This window comes from Erinaceus europaeus, chromosome 9 (genome assembly GCF_950295315.1).
Source record: "Erinaceus europaeus chromosome 9, mEriEur2.1, whole genome shotgun sequence".
NCBI lineage: Eukaryota > Metazoa > Chordata > Mammalia > Eulipotyphla > Erinaceidae > Erinaceus > Erinaceus europaeus.
Genome location: NC_080170.1, coordinates 111,076,704 through 111,103,602, shown reverse-complemented (window position 1 = coordinate 111,103,602; position 26,899 = coordinate 111,076,704). Strand labels below are relative to the sequence as shown.

The 26,899-nt window shown below is 43.6% G+C and overlaps 1 protein-coding gene and 1 long non-coding RNA gene across 2 annotated transcripts in view; both read right to left on the bottom strand.

The window, feature by feature from the left end:
- LOC132540483 (uncharacterized) overlaps positions 1 to 26,899 on the bottom strand; it is a 149,416-nt gene that overhangs the window by 50,842 nt on the left and 71,675 nt on the right. The gene's annotated exons all lie outside the window — the stretch shown is intronic.
- LOC103110598 (calcium-independent mitochondrial carrier protein SCaMC-3L-like) lies at positions 3,068 to 6,368 on the bottom strand. The gene is made up of 7 exons (XM_060198540.1): positions 6,129 to 6,368; positions 5,806 to 5,961; positions 5,291 to 5,443; positions 4,982 to 5,089; positions 3,925 to 4,092; positions 3,687 to 3,834; positions 3,068 to 3,320 (listed from the first exon to the last, which is right to left on the bottom strand). Exons 1-7 carry the CDS (start codon positions 6,330 to 6,332, stop codon positions 3,148 to 3,150), a joined length of 1,110 nt encoding a protein of 369 aa, XP_060054523.1. The 5' UTR covers positions 6,333 to 6,368; the 3' UTR covers positions 3,068 to 3,147.

Here is a 26,899-nt window from a genome sequence, read left to right as displayed (position 1 = left end):
TCCTCATGTCCAAGCCTGATTTCACCCAGATGTTATGAGCAGCTGTGGGAGAAGGTGGCTGAGCCAGGAAGGTGGTCTTAGGGGCCCAGCATCCTGCAGCCTAGGTCCTCAGCTTCAGGGACCCGAGTCTCCTGCATGGCCAGCTCTGTGAGGGCACAGGGCATAATGCCCAACACAATGGGCAGACGCCTGAAGTCGAAGGCCCAGGCTGGCTCACTCTTCCAGATCTTCCGGGGACAGTTTCCCAGCTATGAGTACTGGCCAGTGAGGCTCAGTATCAGCTAAGTCTTCAGCACCTGGTCAAGGACTGGGAGGAGGCAGCTCAGCGGATCCTCTTGCCCAGCTGTAGGAGGGCAGGGGAGGCACAGAGGTGGAGGCCAGGACTTGCAGGTGTGAGGTCCTGAGTGCCCTCCCCAGCACTGCATGACCCAGAGTGTTTGCTTTTCTCTCCTTGGCTCTCAGTGGCTGTCAGGAGAGCCAGGAAATGGGGGATCAGAGCACAGCAGAGGAGGGCTTTTAGGGTGTGACAAAGCCTAGCTCTCTACATAAGTGACAGTGTCATTGTGACACAGCTTACTGTCTACAGTATTTGAGGAAACCCACCCAGTGTGCAGAAACCAAAGAGTGAGCTCTCATGTCAGTGATGGGCTTCATTTTCTAGTGACTGTGTTCCTCTCCAGGGATCATTATGGATATGTGGACTTGTGTCAGTTCATGGTGATCACACACACACACACACACACACACACACACACACCCTTTTCAGAAGGCTCACATTTGTGAAAATGCATGTCTATGTTCATAGACGAGGAAGCACTTTGTATATGGAGAGAAAATTTGGGGAACTTTCTTATGGTCAAGTTTTCTCTAATACAAGAATTACTTTATGAAATAAAGTCCTTTCAAAAAATTATGTGTATAGTTTGTTAATGTTGTAACAATTGTTTATAATATGAGATAACTACAGAGACATAGTTCTAACTCTGCAATCAGCTCCCCGAGTCTGTGCCTATCCCTCAGGATAACTAACCTGGAAATCGTAAGTTCTTCACTTTTCTTAAAGGTTTTGTCTTTTTGTTTAAGTAATATTTGTGTCTCAATTCTTTATAATGCATCTATAACCTAAGCCATCCTTTTACTATCCTCAGAGAAGTGGAGATCATTCCTAAGATACCAATTATAACAATAAGAGTTCTTGAAAATACACACACACACACACACACACACACACACTGAAAGACAGTACTTGACACAAAGTCTCCCATTTTTTAAAAATTGAACTACGAAGGTAGGAGGCATCTCATTGGTGATGCCATGTCTGAGGCTCCTGGGATTCAGATTCAAACTCATGACCTACCAACAGCTAGAGCTGAAAAATGCTTCTGTGAAAAGAAAAAAAGAGACCAGGAAAATATTGTGGGGGCAGAGGTCGAAGCCCACTGTATAAAGACCACCACTCAGCTGTTTCCTGGACACCAGTTTTCTTCATTGAGTTAGAGGAAAAAGCCAGTGAAGGGGCTTTGAGACCCCATAGCACTGCTCCCCTGCTGCCTTCCATGCTGCTGCGTTGTTGTTCAGGGCTTCACACATGGTAAAGCAAATGTCCCACTGGGTGAGCTATCCTCCTCCTGCCCAGAGCCCAGCCCTGGGTCCTTTGAAGAATACTAACAGAGACAGGCTTTTAGATCAAGTGGAGCCTGGGTACCTGTGGGTCACCCTGAAACTCCCGGGTAAGGAGCAGCACGGTAGGCGCAAAGCTGAGGTGAGTGCTTATTCTGGTGCTTCAGGCCCTTAGTCATTGCAGTTTTTAAAATTTATTTTTGATAGAAATAATGGAGAGATAGACAGAGGACACAGAAACACCTCTACCATGCCTCACTGTTGTATGCTTTACATTGGTTTGTTCTAGCTCTCCCCCACCAAGAGAATTGGATCAGTCTTGTTAGTTCACCTCACTGCTCCTGAAGCTTCCCCCCTACAGAAGGGACTAGTGGCTTGAATCTAGGTCCTTGTGCAGGGCGACATGTGCTCACAGTGTGCTCCTCCCAGTCCAATTTGTCTTATATTGTACTTACCAGAACACGGCTCAGCTCGGGCTGATTGTGCAGCCAGGGACTGGACCTGTGACCATCATGTGCTGAATTTGTTTTCCTTTTTTTTTCTTTCATTCTTTTTTTTTTTTTTTTTTTTTTACTTATGAATCAAGATGTTCTAAGTAGAGGGTATGGTTCCAAAGCAATCTTACCAGCAAAGTTCTGTGTTCTCACCCTTTCCCAAAGATTATCAAGTTTTCCCAAATCTCACACATGTGCTTGCTTTATAATTTCACCCACTCAGTTCCCTGATTACAAGTTCAAGTGTATCAGTTCTCTGGACTCCATATATGAGTGACACTATCCCATAGTTGTCCTTCACATCTTGGCCTATTCTGCTAAGCACAGTCACACCCAGTTCTATCCATTTCCTCCCAGAGCACACAGTATCATCTCTTCTGATTGCTGAGTAGCATCTATATAGCATGGACTATATCGGCCCTAGCTTCTTTAGCCCGGCATCTCTGGTGGGCACACAGACTCACTCCACAGTCTGGCCTGGGAGAACAGGCTGCTCTGAACATGGGGGCACATTGGTCTCTTTGGAAAACTGTGTGTGGGAGTTCATTTGGGGTGAATGATCAAGTGAGGTCTTTCTAGCTCACATGGAAATTTTATAATTCCTGGTGTAAGATCTCTCCATAATCGCTCCCAAAGCAGCTGGACCACTTGGAATTCCCACCAGCAGTGTAACAGTGTCCCTTTCTCTCCACCTGTCACAAGCTATGTTGCTAAACTCAGCTGAGTTTGATTGTTTAAAGGTGTAGGAGAGAGCACCACTGTGTTCTTGAGCTGGCAATATGGAAGTCAGGGCCTAACGTTCCCAGGCCAGGCCTCTAGCCTTGGCACCAGGTCATGGGTGACTCCCCTCTACCTGGATTTCAGTGTTTTAGTGCCTCCTTGAGCGTGAGATCGTTTTGAAATACTCATTAAAAACATACACAGCAGGATGCTAAGTGTCTTCACCGATTTATTTGTTGTGTCCCTGGAGGTGCTGAGGTGGGTGAGGCACAGTTGTGGCCTGTGTCCCTGGCATGTGACCCAGCCTCCCTGCCTAGATGCCCAGGGCTTTCTTCATAGCCTCATAGGTGACATAACTGAGGGCGCCGGCAGGCAGCACCTTCAGGAGACTGGGGCTGAGCCCCCGGTAGAAACCCCTCCAACCCTGCTGTGCCAGGATGCTCCCTATGATGGCCCTCATGCTGGGGGCTGAGCCCTGGATGCTCTCTGCAGAGACACAAGCTCAGGACTCAGCCAGAGCGGACTTGAGGGTGGGCAAGCTGGGCTGAGGGAGTGGGGAGGGCAGGCTCCAAGCCACGTGGAAGCCATTAAGAGGGACAGGGATTGGAACCAGAGTTATTGCTCACTAGGTAGGGTACCGGCCTTTCTAGGAGCCCAGGCTCCAATCCAGGCACCCTATGGGGATATGTCACAGCACCAAGGGATGCTCCTGTTGGAGCCAGGTCTGAACTAGGAACGGTCTGCAATTGTGTTGAGGAAGAGAGTCTTGGGGCTAGGTTTGGAGATGGAATTTAGGGAAAGGAGCTAGTTCTGAGAGGGTTCAACTGGTGCCTGACCAGAGGCCAGACTGACCTTGGGCCTGCATCCTGGTTCTAATCAGGGTAAAGGGGTAGCTAGCAATCTGCCCACAGGTGGTGGAGAGGGTGAAAGACGCTAGGTTGACCAGGCCCCCAGGCTCTTCTGTGTCCTTGCCCAGCTTCCTCCATACACGCTGAATCAGCTGCAAGAGAAGAGCAGAGAGGCGGGAAGGAGGTCGTCAGGGCCCAGTCTCCTGCAGCCCTGGCCCCACCTGCAGGCACCCACCCCCTACCTCGTACACCGCCAGCTCGGTGATGGCATAGGGGACTATGCCAATCATGTTGGGCAGGTAGCCACGGTAGAAGGCCTGGGTCCCCTCGTGCCTCCAGATCTTGCGGGCACAGTCCCCTAACCCTGTGTACTGGCCAGTCCGTCCCAGGGTGAGCCGGGTCTTCAGCACCTGGACAGGGAGCAGAAGGGAGGCTCCTTGCATCCTCTGACCCAGCTGCTGGGGGGAGGACTGTGCAGTAGAGAAATGACTGAGTAGGGTGGGAGAGTCAGCATAAAGGGGATGAAACAGTCAAGCTGGACATCCAAGCTGGAAAGACTCAAGTTCTTCCTCTCTCACCACCTAATTCAAAACTGAGATGTACTTGCAAATAGAGAAAAACAGAGATGAATGAATGATAAAATGGAGAAAGGAAGAGAGAGAAGGCAGAAGGGAAGCAGAGAGGGAAGGGGGAAGGAAGGAAGGTAGGAAGGAAGGAAAGAAGGGAAGTAGGAAGGGAGGCAGGATGAGGAAATAAAAGAGAATCAGCGTTTTCTGAGTCTCCAGAAGGAGGTCCCAGCTGGGTCCCAGGCACTGCATGGGCCTAAGTGCATCTCCATCTCTGTCTCTCTCCCCCTCTCTGTGGCTGACTAGAACAGGAGGAGAAGGGGAAGCAGAAGACATGGGCGGAAGACCTGTAGGTTTGACAAGCTCTACCTGCTGGTTTGATGACACTGTGATTGTGAGTCTAGGTTACCGTCTACTCAAATTTCTCTGCAGAGGTTTGTGGAAAACCCCCAAATGGACACCCCGAGAGTGGGCTGTCATATCAGTCATTGCTGGGCTTCAGTCCCTACTGGCTCTCAGTCTTTGGAATCTTCATGGATATAAAAATATTTGTCAGAACATGATAGTGTCACACACACACACACACACACACACACACACACACACACACACACGGATACACACCTAGCTCTCAAGGAGTATATTTGTCATGTCTGTTGCCAGGGTCCTAGCAGTTTACAGAGCAGGCAACTGTGTGAGGGAAGGAATGTGTGGCCAGGTCCCCAGTGCTCACCTCCAAGGGGTTGATGAGCGACTGTGAGGTGGCCACAGCCAGGGAGCTGGCCAGAAGGTGCTCCTCCATGGAGGGAGCCGTGGGCTCCACACAAAGGGAGTCCTTCACCTGGGGCAGGAAGGATTCACACTGGAGAGAAACACTGGGCAGCCCCCACCTCTGTGCCAGCAGTGTCTCCAGGGGAGGCAGAGAGAGGCCTGCCTCCACCCCACCCCAGGGAAACTGTGGGTCCAGGAAAGGGTGTGAAATCTGGGCAGGGCAAGGAGGGAGTGTGGAGGGTGGGGCTGGCGGAGCAGAGGGTCCCCACACCTTCTCAAACACAGAAAATTTCACTGCATATTCTGGGGCGATTTTGATGACATTTATGCCGTTGCCCCTCCAGAGTGAGCGCAGCCCACCCTCCTGGACCAGGCTCCGCAGGCCGCCCTGGAGGTTCAGCAGGTGTTTCTTGGTGGAGTACACCTGGGGGAGGGGACACAGGGCTGCATGAGAACCTTGGCCCCTGTACCAAGCCACTCCAGGTCCCAAAGCTAGCCACCACCCAGCCCCTTTCAACAATGGCTGTGTTGCATGTCCTCATATGATGCAGAGGGAGAAAGCATGATCCCATGCTGTTAGGCATGCACCTGGAATCTCAGGACTGCATCTGCTTGGCTTCCAGCTGAGCCCCCTCCCCACTGCCCCTGGGCCCCTTTCTCCACTCTTCCCTCAACCCTGACTCCTCTCTGAACCCCTTGGCCACCTCCAACTCCCTCTGAGCCCCTGATTTCTAACCTAGTCCTGCCTCCCAGGCTGTGCTGTTCCCAGCTCCTCCATGCCCCCACCTGCATGTAGACCTTGGCCCTGTCCAGCGGTGCTGTCCCCGTGCGAGACACAGCACCAGCCATGGCTCCAGACAGGAGGAACTGCCAGAGTGCCCCCCGGTTCTGCGCTTCCAGGACCTCTACAGGGACCATCACCTGCTCCCCTGTGTCCAGCACCTGTGGGTAGACACCAGCCCCTGGCCATTCTCAGCCCCTCCCCCTCCCCCCCCAGAGCCCCTGCTGGTAAACATGGGTTCCAGCTCAACCTGGCATGAGAAGGGCAGAATTTCCTGTACCTCTCAAGTGTGTTTCAGCTCTGTGAGACCCGGGGTCCCCTAACTCACCTGTTGGGTGGGGTGCTGCCCATGCTCAGTGGCAGAGGATACTGTCTGTGCAAACACAGAACCATAGACTCTCGCCCAGCTCTGCTTCCAGAATGAGGTTGTTGGAGGGGGCAATGTGGCCTTGCTGGCTAAAGCCTTGAATGTCCTCACTATGGCTCGAAGTGGAGAGCAGGGCTGGGGCGCTTTGTCAGCTTGGTTGCTCATACTTGCTGAAGCTCCATGCAGCTGAACTGCACCACTAGCAAGTGCACAACTCAAATAACCATCGTGTGGGGAGCAGCCCACAGATAATGGGCCCAGGGTCTCAAGGTCATAGACACGAATTGTGACCTCACTGGCCATGAGGGGAGGTGCAGAGGTGCTGTCCTCAGTTTGAGGGAGGGCTTTAAGGTGCAGGGAGTGCCTCCATCTCTTTTAGGACAGCAGACTTGATGGCATGTTCTAAGCCAATTTTCATAACGTTCATCCCATTGCCCCTCCAGTGCAAGCACAGCCCACCCTCCTGGACCAGGCTCCACAGGCCACCCTGGAGGTTCAGCAGGTGTTTCTTGAAGGAGCACACCTGGGGAAGGGCACACAGGGCCGCAGGGGGACCATGAGTTTGGAGAGGGAGTCAAGGGCTATGGAGTGGCCATTCCTCTTTCAGACAAGAGGCAGAAGAAACATAACAGAGCCCCGTGCTTTCCTCGCTGTTAGAAGCGGCCAGTGCCCACTCCTAGTGAGCAGGCCCACTGTCCTAGTGAGCTACTTTGCCTGCCCATCCTGACTCATGTGACTTCAGTAGCTTGAGCAACACATCCACAGTTCGGTTTGTTTCTTTATTTCGTATTTCTTTATTTCATTGTTGGTGTTGGCCAACCATCTTCTCTACAACTATCTGTCCACATGTAAACATACTGGCCCTTTCTTGTACTGATTCAATCCTCCCTTCCCCTCTAGGCCATTCATGGCATCATAACTGTTTCCACATGTCCCACTCCTTTCCCTTCTCTCTCTCGGGGCTGACAGAGCTGGATGTTGGAACCCTCTTATCTTCATCCTGTCACTTCTCCTCCACTGAGTGTGTGGATCAAGGCTGTTGATGGGGAGCGAAGGTAGGCATTCTGGCTTCTGTAACTGCTTCTCTAATGCACATGGGCATTGACACTTTGATCCATATCCCCAGCCATGTGTCTCTTTCCCCACTAGACCAGAGCTCTGGAGATGTGAGGGTCCAGGACACATGGGTGAGGTCATCTTCCCAGAGATGTTAGAAGGGAGTCATGGTAGCAACCAGATCCAAATTTAAAAGCGCTCTTCGGTCACTGATGTGATTTCATATAGAATGCAAATACCATTATCTACAAATGTGATCAAGTACTGGAGAAAATGCTTACTCACCAGGAAACAAAGGAGAAGCCATTGCTTGACTATTATAATGTCACTGTAAATTAGTGCTGAGTTTACCCATGATGAACTGCCTTTACTTCTTTAATATATTAGAAAGTGATTACTTATAACCTATTGTAGGTGAACGTATTGACTATGATTTATAATAAAAATCTGCTTTCCTCTGAGAATAATCATCTTTGCCTTAGATTCTTATTTAGTAGCTTGCTTCACAAAAAACTACAAAAACTACTTTGTCAGCAAAATGTTTCCAGGATAGAAAGGTTGTTCTTTTTTCTTTTTGACATTATGCTTTTCAAAATGCTTATATATTTATGTATGTATTTGTTTGTTTATTTATTTACTTATTACTGGACAGAGACAGAACCTAAGAGGGGAAGGGATGACAGACCCCTACTTCAACTCTCATGAAACTCTTCCCCTGCCGGTGGGGATCAGGGGCTAGAACCTGCCTCCCTGCACACTGTCATTTGTGCCTTTACCAAGTGTGCCACCACCTGCCTGACTCTGCCAGAATCTTCTGTGTCTCTTTTCAGTAGTGATACTCTGAAGTTTATGACTTTACAGTCATTCCTCTTTCCTTCTTCTGCTTTTGGTGAATTTTCAGAAGTGCTAATTTTTTTCTTTTGTGATAATAATCTGAAGGAACAAAAGACATGAGGCAATATAGGAACAAAAAAATTAAAAACATGAACCTGGCCCCCACTCTAAAGGAGTGATTTTTTTTCCCTTTCTCTGTCTTTCTATCTGAAAATGTCAGCCCAGAACAGCGAATTCTTAGCAGCAGCAGCAGCAGCAGCAGCAACAACAACAAAATTTAAAGGGCCAACAAAACAGCTTACTTGGATAATAGGGCCCAGTGGTAGGAAATTTCCAGATTTTAGCCCCTGGATATGCTTATAATATGTGCTTATAATCTGATTGTGATGCATTTGTAAGTAAGCCTCAATACAAGGCAGAAAGACTGGAAATATAATAAAGGGTTAAGAACGTGTAGAAAGGCTGAGATAGTGCAGGCGGTGAGTGCAGGCTGGCCTTCACTGGGTGAGCAAGTGATAATAAGTAGAGACAATGAAGGTCAGACTGAACTTTGACTGAGAAGGCAGCTTCTGTAACCCTGGCTAGCTTCTGCCCTCCAAAAAGTTACAACCCCCCCCCCACCCCCTGCCTGTGGTGTATCTTATGCTGAGGCTAAACTTTCCCAGATACAGCTCTGCAGGAAAGATAACAGTAACTAAGGCAGCCAGGCCCTGAGCGAAGGGTATAAGTCCTACCCATTCAGTACACAGAACTTAACAAATAGCAGCAGTAAAACTTGAACCAGATCATTGCAAAACCCTTGTGGATGTGTCTTTTTAAAAATTTTTTGTTGTTGACTTAATAATGATCAACAATACTGTGGAATAAGAGAAGTACAATTCCACACAATTCCCACCACCAGAGTTTTTTTTTTTTAACATAAAAAAATTATTTCTAGCCCTGAAAGAACGAAACTATTGAACAGTCATCAAATACAGCAGTTAAAGTCAAATAAATAAATATCTGAATGGGATTAATTTAAAAAGGCAATATAAAAAACTTGAAGACAAAATGGAAAAGATAAGCTACTTTCACTTAATGTCATCTCTTAACTACCAAAATAAGTAAAAAGCAAACAACACATTTCTACAAAGATGTTTAGTTCCAAAATAAGCCTCTGCTGCTTTTAATAGAGGATTAAAATTTTATTTTGACTTTTTTCCCCACAATTCCACATAATTCCCACCACCAGAGTTGTGTATCCCATCCCCTCCATTGAAAGCTCTCATAGTCTTTATCCCTCTGGGAGTATGGACCCAGGATCATTATGGGGTACAGAAGGTAAAAAGTCTGAATTCTGTAATTGCTTCTCTGTTGGACTTGAGCATTGGCAGACTTTAAAAGGTTAGTAGTGCTGTTAACATTTGGTATTTCTAGAGTAATAAGGTATAAATACACTTTTCCGGATATATGGCATATTTTGAATTCCAGATATTTTGACACCACTCAGAAGGGATTGCTAAACAAGTCAGCAAACACTGATGCATTAAAATACATTCTTAAGTAGCATACTAATATATGGCTATTTTCATACTGTTTTATATTTTGAAAGTTCTTAATTCCATGTTTTCTGTCATGTATAGTTTCCAGTAAATGCATCTTAGGGCAAACTTAATCTTTATATAGGGGGTGGCATTACCAAAATGTGTATTACTTTTATTTTATTTTTATTTTATTTTTACCATCAGTGTTGTCCTGGGGCTTAGTGCTTACACAACTCCAAGTCATTAGTTCAGTGCTAGTTACAACCAGAGAATGGAAATTAGAGGAATGTCTCACAGACTGGTGGATGTGTATTAATGGTGTTATTAAGAAGGTAGACCTTATTAAAAAATTCAGGCTTATAAAGGCTTAACTGTTTTCTGTAATTTGAGCTGATAGAAGAGTTCTTAGTATCCTCCTGGTACACACACACACACACCTTTACCGAGCAATGGAAAAGCAGAGCTCAGTTAAGAGTGGAACTAGCAGCTCTTTCTCAGATTCACACATTCCTTTCTACTTATTGGCAGTGAGATATTATTTGGCTCATACTCTTGCTGACTTGGCAGACGTATTTATTCTAGAAAATATGAACACATTAAATCTAAAGCCCAAAGACAAAGATGTCACTGTCTCCCTTACTTCATGAGACAATCACAGATACAGAAAAGCAAGCAAGGATACTGGCGTTCAAATGAAGAAGACATTCTCACTGAGTTGCTTCCCACCCTGGAAAACTTTCTCACAGAGAATGATTTCATGATGGATGATTCTGTGAGCAATGACAGAATGCTGTAAGTGTCTGTATGCTGAACTACTTTCAATGATTTGCGTGTTTTCTTTCTCTGGAAACTGGGAATTATGACACAGTCCAGGCAACTGCATGTTCCCTGTCTTCTTTAATAGAGAAGAAACACTAAAAGGAACTCAGGTGTGATAGAGGTTTAAGACATTACCAAGCGGCATATTGACCAAATATTAAATAAGATTGTGGCATGATTTCCCAGATGCCAGAGAAGCTACCATTTATTTTCTTGCTATGATGCAGGCTCATGAAATTGCACATTTATGAAGACAAATGCCTTTAATATCTGTGGAAATTTCAGCCCTCATTGTGAATGTGAGAATGGAAATGTGAGTAATCCTTTGCCATTCTTCGGTTATCTTTCTTGGACATGAGCTTCACACTAGACTGATGATTATCCATTGTATCAAAGAAGTGAATATTTTCATTCAATGTAGCTACTGAAGCAAGACATATTACTTCATATATTGTATACTAAACATCATTGTGAATACTCAAAATTTGCATTTTAAGGCCATTTAATTACTATATATGCCTCTGATCCTGGGAAGAATGTATGGTTTTTCACATGTAAGGGCTAAAAAATAACCTTTAAAATACACTGTGTAGGGAGTTGAGCAGTAGTGCAGCAGGTTAATCGCAGGTGGCTTCGCAAGGACCAGCATAAGGATCCTGGTAGGAGCCCCCTGGCTCCCCACCTGCAGGGGAGTCATTTCACAGGTGGTAAAGCAAGTCTGCAGGTGTCTATCTTTCTCTCCTGCTCTCTGTCTTCCCCTCCTCTCTCCATTTCTCTCTGTTCTATCCAACAATAACAACATCAATAACAGCAATAATAACTACAACAATAAAACAAGGGCAACAAAAGAGAATAAATAAATAAATATTTTAAAAAGATTAAAAATACACTGTGTATTATTTTAAACACGTACTATTTTCTGACTTAATTAAGTTTATCATTTTCATCATGGAATGAAATAAGTACTGTAATTTTCAGGTGTCTCTTTGGTACATTTGAGAAGCCATGTGTTTTCCAGCCTTCCAAAGTAGTGAGGTGGACCTCATGACTAGATCTGACCAATGGAAAGCGAGCGGTGGTGAGTTCACTTCCAGGATGAAGTAATCACCCGGTATGTTCTCACCGTGGTGGCTGTGGAGGTCAAATGTCAGTGATGGGTGACCACAGTAGAGGGTGGGCTAGAAAAAAGTCTGCTCCTTGGTGGCAGCCTTTGGAAGGGTCTCCCTAGAAGGCCCCTCAAACTCACACCCAGCTGTGACATGAATGCACAATAAGCCTTAATTTTGTTAAGATTTATGGTAGTATAACACTTGGGGGGAATCTTTTATTAATGTTACTAATATTTCTTTATCTTTGGAATTCAGTTTCCTACCTTGACTGTCAATTCCTGGTAAACTAAAAAATATTCTGCATTTTTCCTTAAGAAATAGCACAGAACAGAGGAATACCTAGTGGGAGTTGAATTGTTATGTGGAAAACTAAAAAATGTTATGCATGTACAAACTATTATATTTTACTGTCAACTGTAAGCCATAAGTCCCCCAATAAAGAAATAAAAAAAAATAGAAAGAAATAGCACAGCAAGTTCCTGGATGCAACTCTGGAGATAAACAGTTAATTGTCAGAGAAAATATATGAGATCATATCTTTTTGTTCAATTTATTAATTTCAAGTTTTTCACAAATTTGGTGAGAGTTGTTTTTTTTTTTGCCACCAAGGTTATGCACTATGAATCCAACCTTCCCAAAGATAATTCTTCCTTTTTTTTTTTCTTAAGAATTTATTTATTTATTCATGAGAAAGATAGGAGGAGAGAAAGAAGCAGATACTCTGGTACATGTGCTGCCAGGGATCGAACTCGGGACCTCATGGTTGAGAATCCAATGCTTTATCCACTGCATCACCTCTGGACCACATTGTTTTCCTCTTTTATTCCCCCTTTTTTTTAAAAAAAAATTAATTAGCTAGGACAGAAAGAAGTCGAGAGAGGCTAGGGAGATAGAGGGAGAGAAAGATAGATAGATACCTGCATAATTGCTCATGAACCGGACACCCTACAGGTGGGGAGTGGGGACAAGAACCTGGTCCTTCACACCTTACTAGGGAAAGAGAGAGACAGACTGGGGGTATGGACCGACCAGTCAACGCCCATGTTCAGCGGGGAAGCAATTACAGAAGCCAGACCTTCTACCTTCTGCAACCCTCAATGACCCTGGGTCCATGCTCCCAGAGGGCTAGAGAATGGGAAAGCTATCATGGGAGGGGGTGGGTTATGGGGATTGGGTGGTGGGAATTGTGTGGAGTTGTACCCCTCCTACCTTATGTTTTTGTTCACTAATCCTTTCTTAAATAAAAAATTAAAAAAAAAAAAGAACCTGGTCCTTGTTCTTAGTAATGCTGGGGATTGAACTTCAGACCTCTTGCTTGAAAATCCAGCATTGCATGTTCCTAGTAATATGTGTGCATAACTGGGTGTGCCACCGCTTAACCCCAGTGAGAAGATTTATCCCACTAAGCTGTAACCTTTACAACACTCTATGCATTATCTTGGGGGATATAGTACTATGTTTTAATTAAATTAAACCAAATAGATCCATTTCATTGTGTTGGGAAATCAATACTAAGCCTTTCAGTTCCTTTCTAGTTACGTTGAGAAAGCATGTATCCTTCCCAGGGCTGGAAGGCGTAAATAATAACTTGATGGCCTTGAAGTGTAAAAGCACCATATTGTTTCCATGTGTCCACTCAGCCATTCAGCAAAAAGGTCTTGAGCACTTACTGTTAGGGAGGCCCCGAGTAGGACTTTGCTGTCCTATTTATTAACCGCTAGATGCATGCAACCGCTAAAATTTAAAGCAATGTGAATAAAACAAAACCTTTTAGTTCTTCAGTTATACTACAGTTACATTTCCAATGCTCAAAGCTACATGTAACTAGTAGTTAGCTTGTTAGATAACACAGCCACCATTACCAGTATCCAAAAACACCTGCAGGGCAGCACTTACTTAGAAGGAAGCGAGGCATACAATACCTCATTAGCTTAATAGTTGTTCTCACAAAGAATTCTGAAATGTGGCATAGGCATTAAAAGGGGAGATATTTTAGTTCTGCCCAAGAGATCAGGAAGTTTGTACATTGGAGCTTACGCTTGAACTTGGTCATACATGCTTAGAAGAAATGTATTAAACTTAGAAGGCGCCCAGGAAGACATGAAATAATAACGAAGAGCAGACACAAGATCTAAAAACCTTAAGTTGGCTTATCAGACAAGGCAGGAAGAGAAAAATAGATGTGAGAAGAAATCAAAGTTAAGATTGGGTGTAGCATGAGCAGGCAAAGCAGAGATAGGTGGAGTAGAAAGTATTTGGACTTCATCTCGGTGATAGGAAGCCAAAAAAAAAAAAATTTTAAGCAGGAGTTAATATAGTCAGATTGGCACTGTATTAAAGTTAATGCCTGATGTTATGGATTCTAGAAGATCAGATTACAGTTATTTTTTAATTTTCTTTTTAAAATTTATTTATTTATTTATTGGATAGAGACAGTAAGAAGTTGAGGAGAAGGGGGGAGAGAGACAGAGAGATATCTGCAGATCTGATTTACCACTTTTGAGGCTTTCCTCCTGTAAATGGGGGCCTGGGGGCATCAACTGGGGTCCTTTTACATTGTAGTGTGTGCACTTAACTAGGTGTGTCACCACCTGGCCTCTAGTTTTTATTTTCTACCACCAGAACTATCCCTGTGGTTTGGTTCTTGCAAAGACCCTCCACTCCTAGTGGCCATTTTTCCTTGTTTTCTTTCCATTTCTCTGTAAAGGTGGGGGGGGATATGGGGGGTAACAGAGAGAAGGAGAAACACCCACAACAGCAACACAGCTCTGCCACTTATGAAGCTTCCTTCCTATAGGTGGGGACCAGCAGCTTCAACCTGGGTCCGCACACAGGTTAATGTGTGCACCCTACCAGGCGAGCTACCACTTGGTCCCTAAAGGTTGCTTGTTACAGATCCCAGAAAAAAGGAGTAGTGATTGAGAGAGGTGTCATATTAGGATTATAAAGTTAACACATGATTACAGAGTAGCTGTTGCCGCTGAAGTCCGCTTCTTCTTCTAGCCTTTGCCCTTCTCCCGTAGCCAGTCAACAGCGTCAAGTTGAGCCTGATGTCTGCTTGTTGCTGGCTTTGAAAGTGACTGGGATCCATGTGGATTCAGTCGGCTAGGAAGGATCGTCAGTTTCCCCAATAAATGGGTACTCACGGGATGCACCACGAGAAGGTCGATCCAATGAAGTCCGCTGAAGTGCTGGTATGAGTCAGGTGACAGAAATACTAATGTATGTTGGATACAGGTGTGTGTCTCAGTCTCTACTCACAATTCAATAGACAAGGTTCTGGAATACATCTCTACCTTATAACTCTCAAGTTGCACTCTTGAGAAAGTGGTGTGCATGTCAGTCCATTCAGGAAAATCCTTTATGACCTTTTCTGACCTTTTAAACATTTGAACACTTGAAATGACAAGAAGGCCTCTTCCTCCTGGGAAGTCACTTTCATGAATGGAAGTCTGAATCTTTCTTTCTTTCTTTTTTTTTTTGGATTTGGGAATTATTGCCTTTCAATGCATGTATGTTGTCTTCTTGATTTTCTATAATGTCTTCTAAGTTATTGTAACATGAGGCTATCTGCTTGTTGAGGGATAATACTGTAAGAAATAGGTGGGTGAAGGAGTTGGAATTTATGCAGCTTGGAACCTTATAAACGTGTCTTCCACAGATGATGGGTGCTTGTTGGTGAGGTACTTTTAGGAGTTGTTCATAGCCAATAAAACTCTGGTTTCTTAGTTATGATGAGATGTCTGATTTATTTTTCAGTCTATCCAAGTAAAATTTCAGATCAATTATAGTTTCTCAGAAAAGAGCAGGAAGTGTTTATGATAAGTCATTTGGTCAGACTAACCCTAGGCTTCACTTCCCTTTGTCAATTTACACTGAGTCTGGTTTCCTCTTCTACTGAGTAAACATCCTTTTCTCATCCCTGTCTTTCCTCTCCAAGTCAGCACTTTTCCTAATGATTTCCTGTTCCTGAGCAAAATCTTCCAGAGATAAAACTGAAGCCAAGCAGGAGAAATTAGTATGGCCTGCCATCATGAAAGGTTTTCAAACCCTAGTATTTATCTGGGTTTTGGGAAGTTCAAGCATTAGAAGACGATGGAATGTCCAGTGCCTTCAGCCTGCTCCCTGTACATTTCTTCCCTGTAGGGTTGTGTGTGTGATATGAAATACCAAATGACCAAAAGTTCTTCATGAAAGTTTTTGCAGATATCCCTGTCCAGAAATCATCAGTGGAGCCCATTTTTCTTAATTAGAAAAGCATTGAGATTAGATATAAACATTTTTTCTATTCCAAGAATGTGAGATAGCTTCTAATTAAATAGTGCTTATCTAGAAGACGGAAGACTTAAAAAAAAAAAAAAAAGGCTTCAAAACAGATTTCTATGGTCCAGAAGGTAGCTCAGTGGATAAAGCATTAGACTCTCAAGCATGAGGTCATGAGTTCAATCCCTGGCAGCACATGTACCAGAGTGGTGTCTTGTTGTCTCTCTCTCTCCTCCTATATTTCTCATTAATTAATAAATAAGATATTAAAAAAACAGATTTCTGCTGACTCCTTGATTCCATAGTGATTCTTTCTGAGTCATACATTAATTAGAAAAAAGAACCTTTTCCTAAGTGGTCATACCTTAGATAACTTTCTTTTCTGATATTCGGAATTAGTTCTTTTTCTTTTTCATTCTGAAAGCTTTTGTCACATTGTTTTTTTTCTTTTTTTAAAATTTTTATTTATTTTAATGAGAGAGATACACAGAGAAAGACCAGAGCACTGCTCAGCTCTGGCTTATGGTGGTGCTGGGGATTGAACCTGGGACTTCAGAGCCTCAGTCACAAAAGTCTTTTACATAACCATTATGCAGCCTACATTCTTTTTTTTTTTTAATTATCTTTATTATTAGGATAGAGACAGCCAGAAATCGAGAGGGAAGGGGGTAAGAGAGAGAGAGAGAGAGAGAGTCCTGCAGCCCTGCTTTCCCCTGCAGGTGGGGACTGGGGGTTAAAGCCTGGGTCCTTGACCATTATAACATGTGCACTCAACCAGGTACACCACCACCCATCCCCTCACGTTCTTCCTGTTAGGATGTTACAAGTCAGTTCCCATGTACAAGGAAAACTGACATTAACTCAATTTATACCTGTTCATGTAAAATGTTAATAAGTAATTTTACTAAATATTTCTTAAAGTATTAAAATCTGGAAAATTTCAGTTTATTATGGGATGAAGAAGAATATTTTACTAGGTTGTGTGTGTGTGTATGTGCAGCAGACAAGGATACCAGAACACTGCTCCTCCATTTATGATGTTCTGTTTGATTTTGATCTTCTCTTTAGCTCATATGATGCTAGGGATCAAACCCAGAATCCCACGCATGCAAGACATATCCGCTGCTGCTGACTCATGTGCCCAGTCTTTGATTGACTTCCTAGGGCAATAGAAATAAAAGTGATTCTAGCACTTTCCTAATTATTAAATACAATAGAAAACCTTTACTGTGTTTAAATAGATTTTCTTTCTTTTTCTTTTCTTTCTTTTTTTTTTTTTTTTGCCTCCAGAGTTATTGCTGGGGCTCAGTGCCTGCACCATGAGTCTACTGCTCCTGGAGGCCATTCCCCCCCCCTTTTGTTGCCCTTGTTGTTGTAGCCTTGTTGTGGTTATTATTGTTGTTGGTGGTGTCATTCGTTGTTGGATAGGACAGAGAGAAATGGAAAGAGGAGGGGAAGACAGAGGGGGGGAGAGAAAGATAGACAGGTGCAGACCTGCTTCACTGCCTGTGAAGCGACTACCCCGCAGGTGGGGAGTTGGGGCTCAAACTGGGATCCCCATGCCTGGTCCCTGCGCTTTGTGCCACGTGTGCTTAACCTGCTGAGCTACTGCCCAGCCCCCATTTAAATAGATTTTATAGTCTTCCAAAATCATCCTTTACACTGTGACTAGAGTGCTTTTGGAGGAAGGTTGTACTACACAGGTAATGTACAAAGGCCAGGGATAGGCAACACAAATGCTGGGTAAGATAATTCCTTTTAAAAATATGTTTATTTTGGGGCTAGGTGGTGGTACACCTGGTTGAGCGCACATGTTACAGTGCACAGGGACCCAGGTTCGAGCCCCCAGCCCCCACCTGCAGAAGGAAAGCCTTGCAAGTGGTAAAGCAGGGTTGCAGGTGTCTCTGTCTCTCTCCCTCTCTATCACCCCCTTCCCTCTCAATTTCTAGCAGACTCTATCCAATAAATAAATAAAGGTAATTTTTAAAAAGTGTTTATTTTGTTAGTGAAAGAGGGGGAGAAAGAGGACTAGAGTATTAGTCAAGTACATGCAATGCTGGAGATTGAACTTTAGACCTCTTGCTTGAAAATCCAGTGCCTGGGGCCAGGTGGTGGTGCACCTGGTTAAGCACGCATGTACAATGTGCATACATTACAGTGCACAAGGACCCAGGTTCAAGCCCCTGGTCCCCACCTGCAGGAGGAAAGCTTTGCGAGTGGTGAAGCAGGGCTACCGGTGTCTCTCTAGCTCTCTTTCTTTATCTCCCTGCTTCCCTCTCAATTGCTGTCTCTATCCAATAAATAAATATATATTAAAAGTAAATAAAAGAAAAAAAAAGAAAATCTAATGCCTTACCCACCTTACCACCTTCAGAGAAGCGTAAGCATAAGCTACTCTTTTTTTTTTTACAATAGTTACTTTTACCTTTTCCTCATTTTTGAGAGTCCAACACCTTACCCACTGTGCCACTTCCTGGATCACCCACTTTTATCTTTTCCTAAGAGTAACACATAGGACTTGCATGGGATAGGTTCCAGTTGTAAAATCACCAATAGCCAGAAATAAGCAGTTGCTCTCATTAAAAAAAAAAAAAAATCTATTTAGGGTGAGGAGATAAGCCACTAAATGCATACTTTTCCATGCACTGAGACCCAGGTTCAAGCCTTTGGCCACATAGTTCTAATATTTCCTAGCTCTAATATCTACTGACTGTGCTGTGTTCAATTGTTTCTTTATGCAAGTGATATTGTTGGAAACACTTAAGTTGCTGAAAATTAAAATAAGGATACCAAGGATAACTAGAGTCCAGAGTTAGAACACCCTTTATTCACTGCTGGTGGTAGCCCACGTTGATCCAAATACTTTGGAGATCAATTTAACATTATCTGAAGAGAGAAGAAAGAGAGTAGAATACCGATCAACTCTGGCATGAGGTAGTCCTGGGGGGTTGAACCTGCAGCCTCTTGAGTCTCAGGCATGCAAGTTGGTATTCTAACAGATTGAACTATCTTCCTGGCTCTTATATAGATATTTCTGGTTTTTGAATATGAAACATGGTAACATCAATATAAACACTTCTTGTTGTGCTATCTCCCCCATGGAGTGTGTCAGTGCCTACAGGCCTCTCCATCAAGTCTATTTCTTCTTTTTTTTTTTTTTGCCTCCAGGGTTAATGCTGGGACTGGTCTCATACTATGAATCCACTGCTCCTGGAGTCCTTTCCCCCCCCCATATTTTATTGCATAGGACAGAGAGAAATTGAGAGGGCAGGGGGAGATAGAAAGGGAGAGAGAAAGAGAGAGACCTGCAGATTTGCTTCACTGCTTGTGAAGCATCCCCCCCTGCAGGTGGGGAGTGGGGCTGGAACCCAGACCCTTAAGCAGGTCCTTGCGCTTCCTACTTTATGCGCTTAACCAGGTGTGCCACCCAACCCTTTATCTCTTTAGTCATGCAATGATACTAGTCTCCTGTCTGAGTCTATTACCACTTCTATTTACATGTTTATTGTGCATGAATGTCAGTTCTACCCTAATCTTGGGTGTGTGTGTGTGTGTGTGTGTGTGTGTGTGTGTGTGTGTGTGTGTGTTTTCTGGGGGTGGAGGTGGGTGGGTGCTGGAGCTGACTAGGGAGACACCAGAAAAGGACAAACAATTCAAATATAGCAGCCAAGGCGACCTGGTAACAAGAGTATTGAAAAGAGCCCAGGGAACCTGAAACCCTGAGAGCATAACCAGAGACAAGATTCAGGGTAAAAGTTCTTTCTTCTTCTAGCGTTTGCCCTTCTTCCATAGCCAGTCAACAGCGTCAGGTTAGGCCTGATGTAAAGTTTCGAGACCTCCTTTGAATCTGGAGAGGTGGCAGTCGTTGACTATGTGGGTCATAGTCTGTCTGTAGCCGCAGGGGCAGTTCGGGTCGTCTCTGGCTCCCCAGCGATGGAACATAGCGGAGCAACGGCCATGGACTGTTCGATAGCAATGGAGGAGGGCCCAATCATAACGTGCTAGGTCAAAGCCGGGTTGACGCTTGCAGGGGTCTGTGATGAGGTGTTTGTTCTTTACCTCAGCTGACTGCCAACTCTGTTTCCAAGAGTCTGGAACAGAGAAGTTCAGTGTAGGCGTAGGGGACCAGATTGGGTGACGAGACGTCAAGCGTAGGACAGGGTGGGGGAAGATATCCGCGTATATTGGCAGGTCCGGTTGAGCGTAGACGTGGGAAATGAACTTAGATGATGCCGCATCCCGACCAATATCTGGTGGGGCGATGTTGGTAAGAACTGGCAGCCATGGAACTGGGGTGGAACGGATGGTTCCAGAAATTATCCTCATGGAGGAATATAATTTGGAATCAACCAAGTGGACATGGGGTTTCTTTGTTGAGGTTGAGATCAGTCTTTCCTTGTCACCTCTGACCTCTTCAATACTTAACCTCTTCAAAGCTCTCTACAGCTGTTCTTACTGTGAAAACTAAGTGAGGTGTCTTTGGGCTGTTTCTCCTATCATAGTCCTGAGCTGTAATTTAATTAATTAATTTTCTTACCAGAGCACTGCTCAACTCTGTCTTATGGTGGGATGGAGGATTGAACCTGGAACTTCCAAGCCTCAGGCAAGAGAAACTTTTTGCAGAACGATTTTGCTATCTCCCCCACCAAAGTAACTGTTTCTTTTAATTTTTATCAGAGCACTCCAGCTCTGGTTTATGGTGGTGTGGGGGGATTGAATCTGGGACTTTGAAGCCTCAGGCATGAGAGTCTCTTTGCATAACCACTATGCTATCTCCCCCACCTTTGCCACTCTTGATTTCCAGTTAGACCTTAAAAAGATTGTCATTCATTTGACTTAGTCCATTTATCATTACAGCCTTAAGTATAATAGAGATTGGAGAAATCTTGTTGTCTAACTGAATGGAGAGTCCTTAAACAAATAAAAATAGAATTACTTTATGATACAGCAATGCCACTCTAGGCATTCATCCAAAGGAGATGAAAACACTAATTTGATGGAACATATGTAGCCATGTGTTTCTAGCTATACTATTCACAATAGCCAAAGAGAGGAAGCAGCCTAAATACCATCAATAGACATCTGGACAGAGAAGTTAATGGGTTTATATACTCTATGGAATACTACCTGCAATCACAAAAAGTGATTTTGTGGTCTTTGGGACAAAATGGATGGAACTGGTGATTATGCTTAGTGAAATAAGTAAAGAGATGGAAGGCAACTAACTACCCAATTGTTTCACTCACACGTGGAATCTAGACAACTGATACATATAAGCTTGCAAAAACAAATACACAAACATACAATTCCTAAGGCTTTGTGAGAGCTTTCGTGGTTATCTGTGGGAGGTTCGAGGGTGGAGACAGAGAACTCTGGTAGTGGGTGTGGTGTGGAATTACACCCTGTAATCTTACAGTCTTGTAATCCACTATTAATATAAAAATTTTAAGAACTCTGACAAGTGAAAAAGTAAGTACAGATGCTTGCTAAATATGAACAAAACAGCAAAAAAAAAAATCTTTTTGTCCAATCATCTTTTTTTTTCTTTCCAATAATTTTATTGGAAAGGTAATGCTTTGCAGTACAGTCAACAACTGGAATTTCTCATCTCTCTGTGATTAAGCATCTACAAAATACTCTCACCCCCCAACCCCAATTTAGGTCTTCTTTTCTTTTTTTTTTAATATTTATTTATTCCCTTTTGTTGCCCTTTTTTATTGTTGTAGTTATTATTGTTGTTGTTGGATAGGACAGAGAGAAATGGAGAGAGGAGGGGAAGACAGAGAGGAGGAGAGAAAGATAAATACCTGCAGACCTGCTTCACCGCCTGTGAAGTGACTCCCTTGCAGGTGGGGAGCCGGGGACTCGAACCGGGATCCTTATGCCGGCCCTTGTGCTTTGCACCACCTATGCTTAACCCGCTGTGCTACCACCCGGCTCCCTAGGTCTTATTTTCTATCTTCTTTGTATTTTACAGATGAGGAGAAGTTGAATCTCAGATTGAAGGACTGATTCCTAGTTACTTATAGTCAAATCTGTAGGGATATATATTGGTCCCCAGCAAAATGCAAAATACATCATCCTATAAGCTTGGAATTATTATTGACTAGATGAAATAGTCAGTATTTGCCTTCTCCAGTGACAAAAATGAACAAAACTACACAGTGTATCACAATGTACATCACAATCAGTATGGAGAGCAGCAGATACAAGGGACTATTTTATAACATCCACCAAACTGAAACTATTTTTAACAGAGCAATTCTACTTCAAAGTTACATTTCAAAAGGATTAACACATCCATGCAATGAACTCATCCTCCATAAGAAAAAAACTAGGGCTGTGGGTAGATAGCATAATGGTTATGCAAACAGACTCTCATGCCTGAGGCTCCAGAGTCCCAGGTTCAATCCCCCGTACCACCATAAGCCAGCACTGAACAGTGCTCTGGAAGCAACCCAGGTGCCCAACAACAGATGATTGGCTGAGAAAGTTGTGGTATATATACACAATGGAATACTACACAATGAACCCAACTTCTCTGACCCATCTTGAATGGAGCTAGAAGGAATTATGTTAAGTGAGCTAAGTCAGAAAGATAAAGATGAGTATGGGATGATCTCACTCATAAACAGAAGTTGAGAAAGAATAACAGAAAGAAAAGCTAAAAGCAGGATTTGACTAAATTTGGAGTAGGGCACCAAAGTAAAAACCCTGCATTGAGGGTGAGGGTGGATGTTCAGCTTCACAGGGGTGGGGGGTGCAGGGATGGGAGAATGGGATGGGATAGTCTTTTGGTGGTGGGAATGGTGTTTATGTACACTCCTATCAATTTTTAGTCAGATAAATCACTAATTAATATGAGAGGGGAAAAATTGATTGAATATCTCAAACTTTTTAAAGCATAGACTGAATCTTTTTAATACATAGGCTGAGTCTTTGTTATGTTGACTCTTTTAAAGGCTTAGGCCAGGGAGAACAGAAGCAACCGGTGGCATAGCTATACACAAATAATGTCAAAGGATATAAATTATGGTGATATTGTGTATGATACAGCAAATCCTAACAAAGGGATATTTCAAAGTTAACTCAATTGCCAATAATATGATTATAGCAATAACTATCTATTTACCTTCTTAAACCCTAAAACAGCAGGAACCTCCCGCTTCCTCTATAGAGACTATATTTCTCTCAGTCCTGGAAGCTCTAGGGTGGGGCTCACTTTCCTGTATGCTTCTCTCAATTCATACCAAATGATATTGCATCTGCAATCTAACCCAACCTAATCAATGCACCGAGTACCACCTCAGCATGCTTCACTTCAGACTGTGTCCAGAGACGTCAGACATGGAATATCAACCCTTCACCCTCATTACTTGGATGAGAAATTTCCTTTCATGGTATTCTCTAATTCCATTCCAGGAGGTTCACTTCCTAACAAAGTCCCAAAACCTAGATATAGACCAGGTCTCGTAAGATAGAGCATATGTTCACATGTATCCATAAATTAGGGCAAAATATATATCTGAAAGTAAAAATACATAATAGTCTTCAGTGAGTCAGTATAAAGTTCATAATGAAATAGTGTCTACTTAGACTTAGGTACCCTCCTCACATACTTCCTGTTATAGTTCTCTCACTCATTCCAGAGCTAACCTTATAAAAGCAAGAACTGCAAAAGCTGAATAAGGGCAAGAGACTGGCATACTTTAATGATGATTCTTTAGTCACTATCAGGCCACCCCATCAGTGGGGCCCTAATAGGGGAGTCTTGATATTCCCAAACAGACATGATGGGCCTAGACCTCAAATAAATCCCTCTCTCCATTGTTACTGGTCATCTATATGAGGAACAACAAAACAGACCCCTTTGTGGACCCCCATAGGACCTTTCCCTCAACTTGGATCAACAATGGTAGAGAATGTTCCATTCTCTGAAGAGAGGATGGACAACATACTCTATGCTACACCTGAGGAAGATGGGTCGATATTGGGGCAACTTGGAATGTTCCTCCTGATGACCTCAGAATGTGAGCTCAGATCTACAGGGATGCAGAGGTCACATAGGCTCCTAAACTGAATATGGGCCCCAGATCACATCAAATTGATGGGGTTTACAGTCAACAATATTTATACCCCTTTCCCATATTAAGGAGCTACTCTCTTCCCAGATCCAGCTTTCTGGTCCTTTTTATGTTATGACATCATCTCCCTAGACAATGACTTGGATCGACCTGCATATCATATTTCAGGCTCAGGGAAAAAAAAAAAAACTAGTATAACTACAGGCCCTTTGGAATATAACTAAAATTGCCTAGTAGCTATCTACAAAATGAAGGGCCCCCTAACTCTTCATCTGCACTATTCCAGCATTTAGGTTCATGATTAGTCAACAATTTGTTTGGCTTTGTATGTTAACTCTCTTGTCAACCACAGCGTTCCAGATGGAAACATGATGCCAACCAGACTTCCCTGGACAGACAACCCCACCAATGTGTCCTGGACCTCCGATTCCCCAGAGCCCCTCCCCACTAGGGAAAGAGAGAGACAGGCTGGGAGTATGGGTCAACCTGTCAACACCAATGTTCAGTGGGGAAGCAATTACAGAAGCCAGACCTTCCACCTTCTGCATCCCACAATGACTTTGGGTCCATAATCCCAGAGGGATAAAGAATAGGAAAGCTATCAGGGGAGGGGGATGGGATACAAAGTTCTGGCAGTGGGAATTGTGTGCAATTGTACCCCTCTTATCCTATGGTTTAGTCAATGTTTCCTTTTTATAAATAAAAAATTTAAAAAAAGAAAAGAAACTAGATTCTTCTTTGCCAAAGATGAATTACTTAAGCTGTAAAGGACTGGATCTGCATGCTTTTGAGTTTCTCCAATTTAGGAAAGCACTTCTTTTGTGTTCTCAACAACACCCTGCTGAGACTTGTCCCACATACAACTAACTTAGAATAGATTCTTTCCATCAGTTGCCCTCTTATGGATTTCCTGTCACAGCTGGTATCACCTCTTTTAACTCAGTTCCTATCACTCCTCCAGTCAGAACCCTGTTTTGCCCAGAGCAAATACAGTGTCTCAAATTTGGCCTACAAAGCTAATGTAATCTTCCCTCCTCGCTCCAAGGGGCCCCTCCCTCCATGTTCCGTGGCGCTGAACTGCACAGGGCAGACTCCTGCCTCAGGGCGCTGCTGGCTAGGGGCTGCTCTCCTCCTGTCATCTGGTGGTCCTCCCCCTTCCCACTGTGCTCCATCTCACATTCTTGGGTTTCTTGCCTACCTGTCTTGTTTTTACATTTGCAAGCTGATCCCATCTCTTTACCCCATTTTGCACTCTCCTTCCTGAGCCTTCTCACTGCTCTATTTCTAGTACTCACCCTCTTCTAATGTTCTGTATACCTTCCCTCTCTTTTCTTTTCTTTCCTTTTCTTCTCAATCAGTGCACCACTCAGTTCTGGCTTATGGTGGTATGGGGGATTGAACCTGGGACATTGGAGTCTCAGCCTTGAGAGTCTGTTTGCATAACCATGATCTTATCTTCTCCACCCTCTGTATATCTTTATTGTCTGTTTTCTTTCACTGGAATGTACTCCATGAACACATACTTTGTTTTTTTTATTAAAGATTTTATTTATTTATTAATAAGAAAAGAGGAGAGAAAGAACCAGACATCACTCTAGTACATGTGCTAGACCTCACACTTTATCTGCCGTGCCACTTCCCAGTCCACAAAATTGTTATCTTATTCATATGGAAACCTCAAGTACATAGAATTGTATCTGGCATATAGTAAGCATTCACTAAACTTGTGTGTGTGTGCATGCGTGTGTGTGTGTGTGTGTGTGTGTGTGTGTTTTATCAGATCACGCCTCTGCTTTGGTTTATGGTGATGCCCAGGATTGTACCTGGGGTGCCAGAGCCTCAGGCCTGAACGTCTTTTGCATAAACACCATGCTACCTTCCTGTCCCTAAATGTATGTTAAGTGAATGACTAAATAAACAAGTGACTGGTAATCATGTGCCTGCTTCTCTTCGTCTCCCCAGAAAGATCTCTCTGTGCCAAACCGCATGGTCCCTTCTTCCCAACCATTGACACCCACCCCCTTACTACAACATAAGCCTCTACTGTGGTAAATACCTATATCAACCTCACTTCCAACATCAGAACTCCTGCTAGATATTTTTATCTGTTACCTCCTTGTGTTTGTGTTACCTCCTCAGAGCACCTGGTGATTTAAATATTAAAAATATGTTTGTTTTACAAATGAAAGCTTGCAAATGAGAAGCAGACAACTCAGAGTTCTAAACAATTTCACAAGAGCCCCAGGCCTTTCTGTTATAGATTGAAGTCAGAAATGACCTTTATGAAAGCACCCCTGTCCTTTTTGCATCCTCTCTCAATCATAGAGTTTATATAGCTTCCTAAAAATAAAATCTGTTTTCCCATTTAGCAGGGAGTTGATGGGTGAAGGGGTACTAGTTAATTATGAGTTATACTCATCTCAGATAAATTTTGAGATAGAATCCAATCCATGTTGAAATTTCACTCAACAAACATTTTGGGTGTTCTTGCCTAGGCACTAGGCTAACTGTTGGCCTCTGGATTCTAAAGATAACCTACAAAGGCATTTGCAGATGATCATGTAAGTGGTACATCAAAGCCATCTCCAGGTTAATTCAAAGTTTCCTGGACCAGGGCAAAACCTAGTCATGGTTAACCCTAAATCTGGAGAAGCAAGGGGGTGTCTAAGGCACAGAAAATCCTCACCTTCTTCATGGCAAAGAGTCTTAAATTTCAGCTGGAAGTGGAAGTCAGATATGATCTAGCAAAACAGAAAATCCTTGGTTTTTTTTGTTTAACATTGGAAAAGGTATTATGCAACTTCTTGAGAAATTATACGTCTTCTAAATTACAGATGCCTGGGGCTACAATTACAGGTAGATAGCATTTCCAAAGTCTAAATTTCTTCCTGCTTCCTTCTCAAAGTCCTGCCCTGCTGGCAATTTTCCTGGTCTGTCAGACTCTGGATGAGGCAGGCTGGAAACAGCAGGCCTGGCTACTATGGTGCCCTGAAGCTGGAGTCGGAGGAGCGAGGGGCAGGAGTCACAGAGAGAAGCTGTCCAGA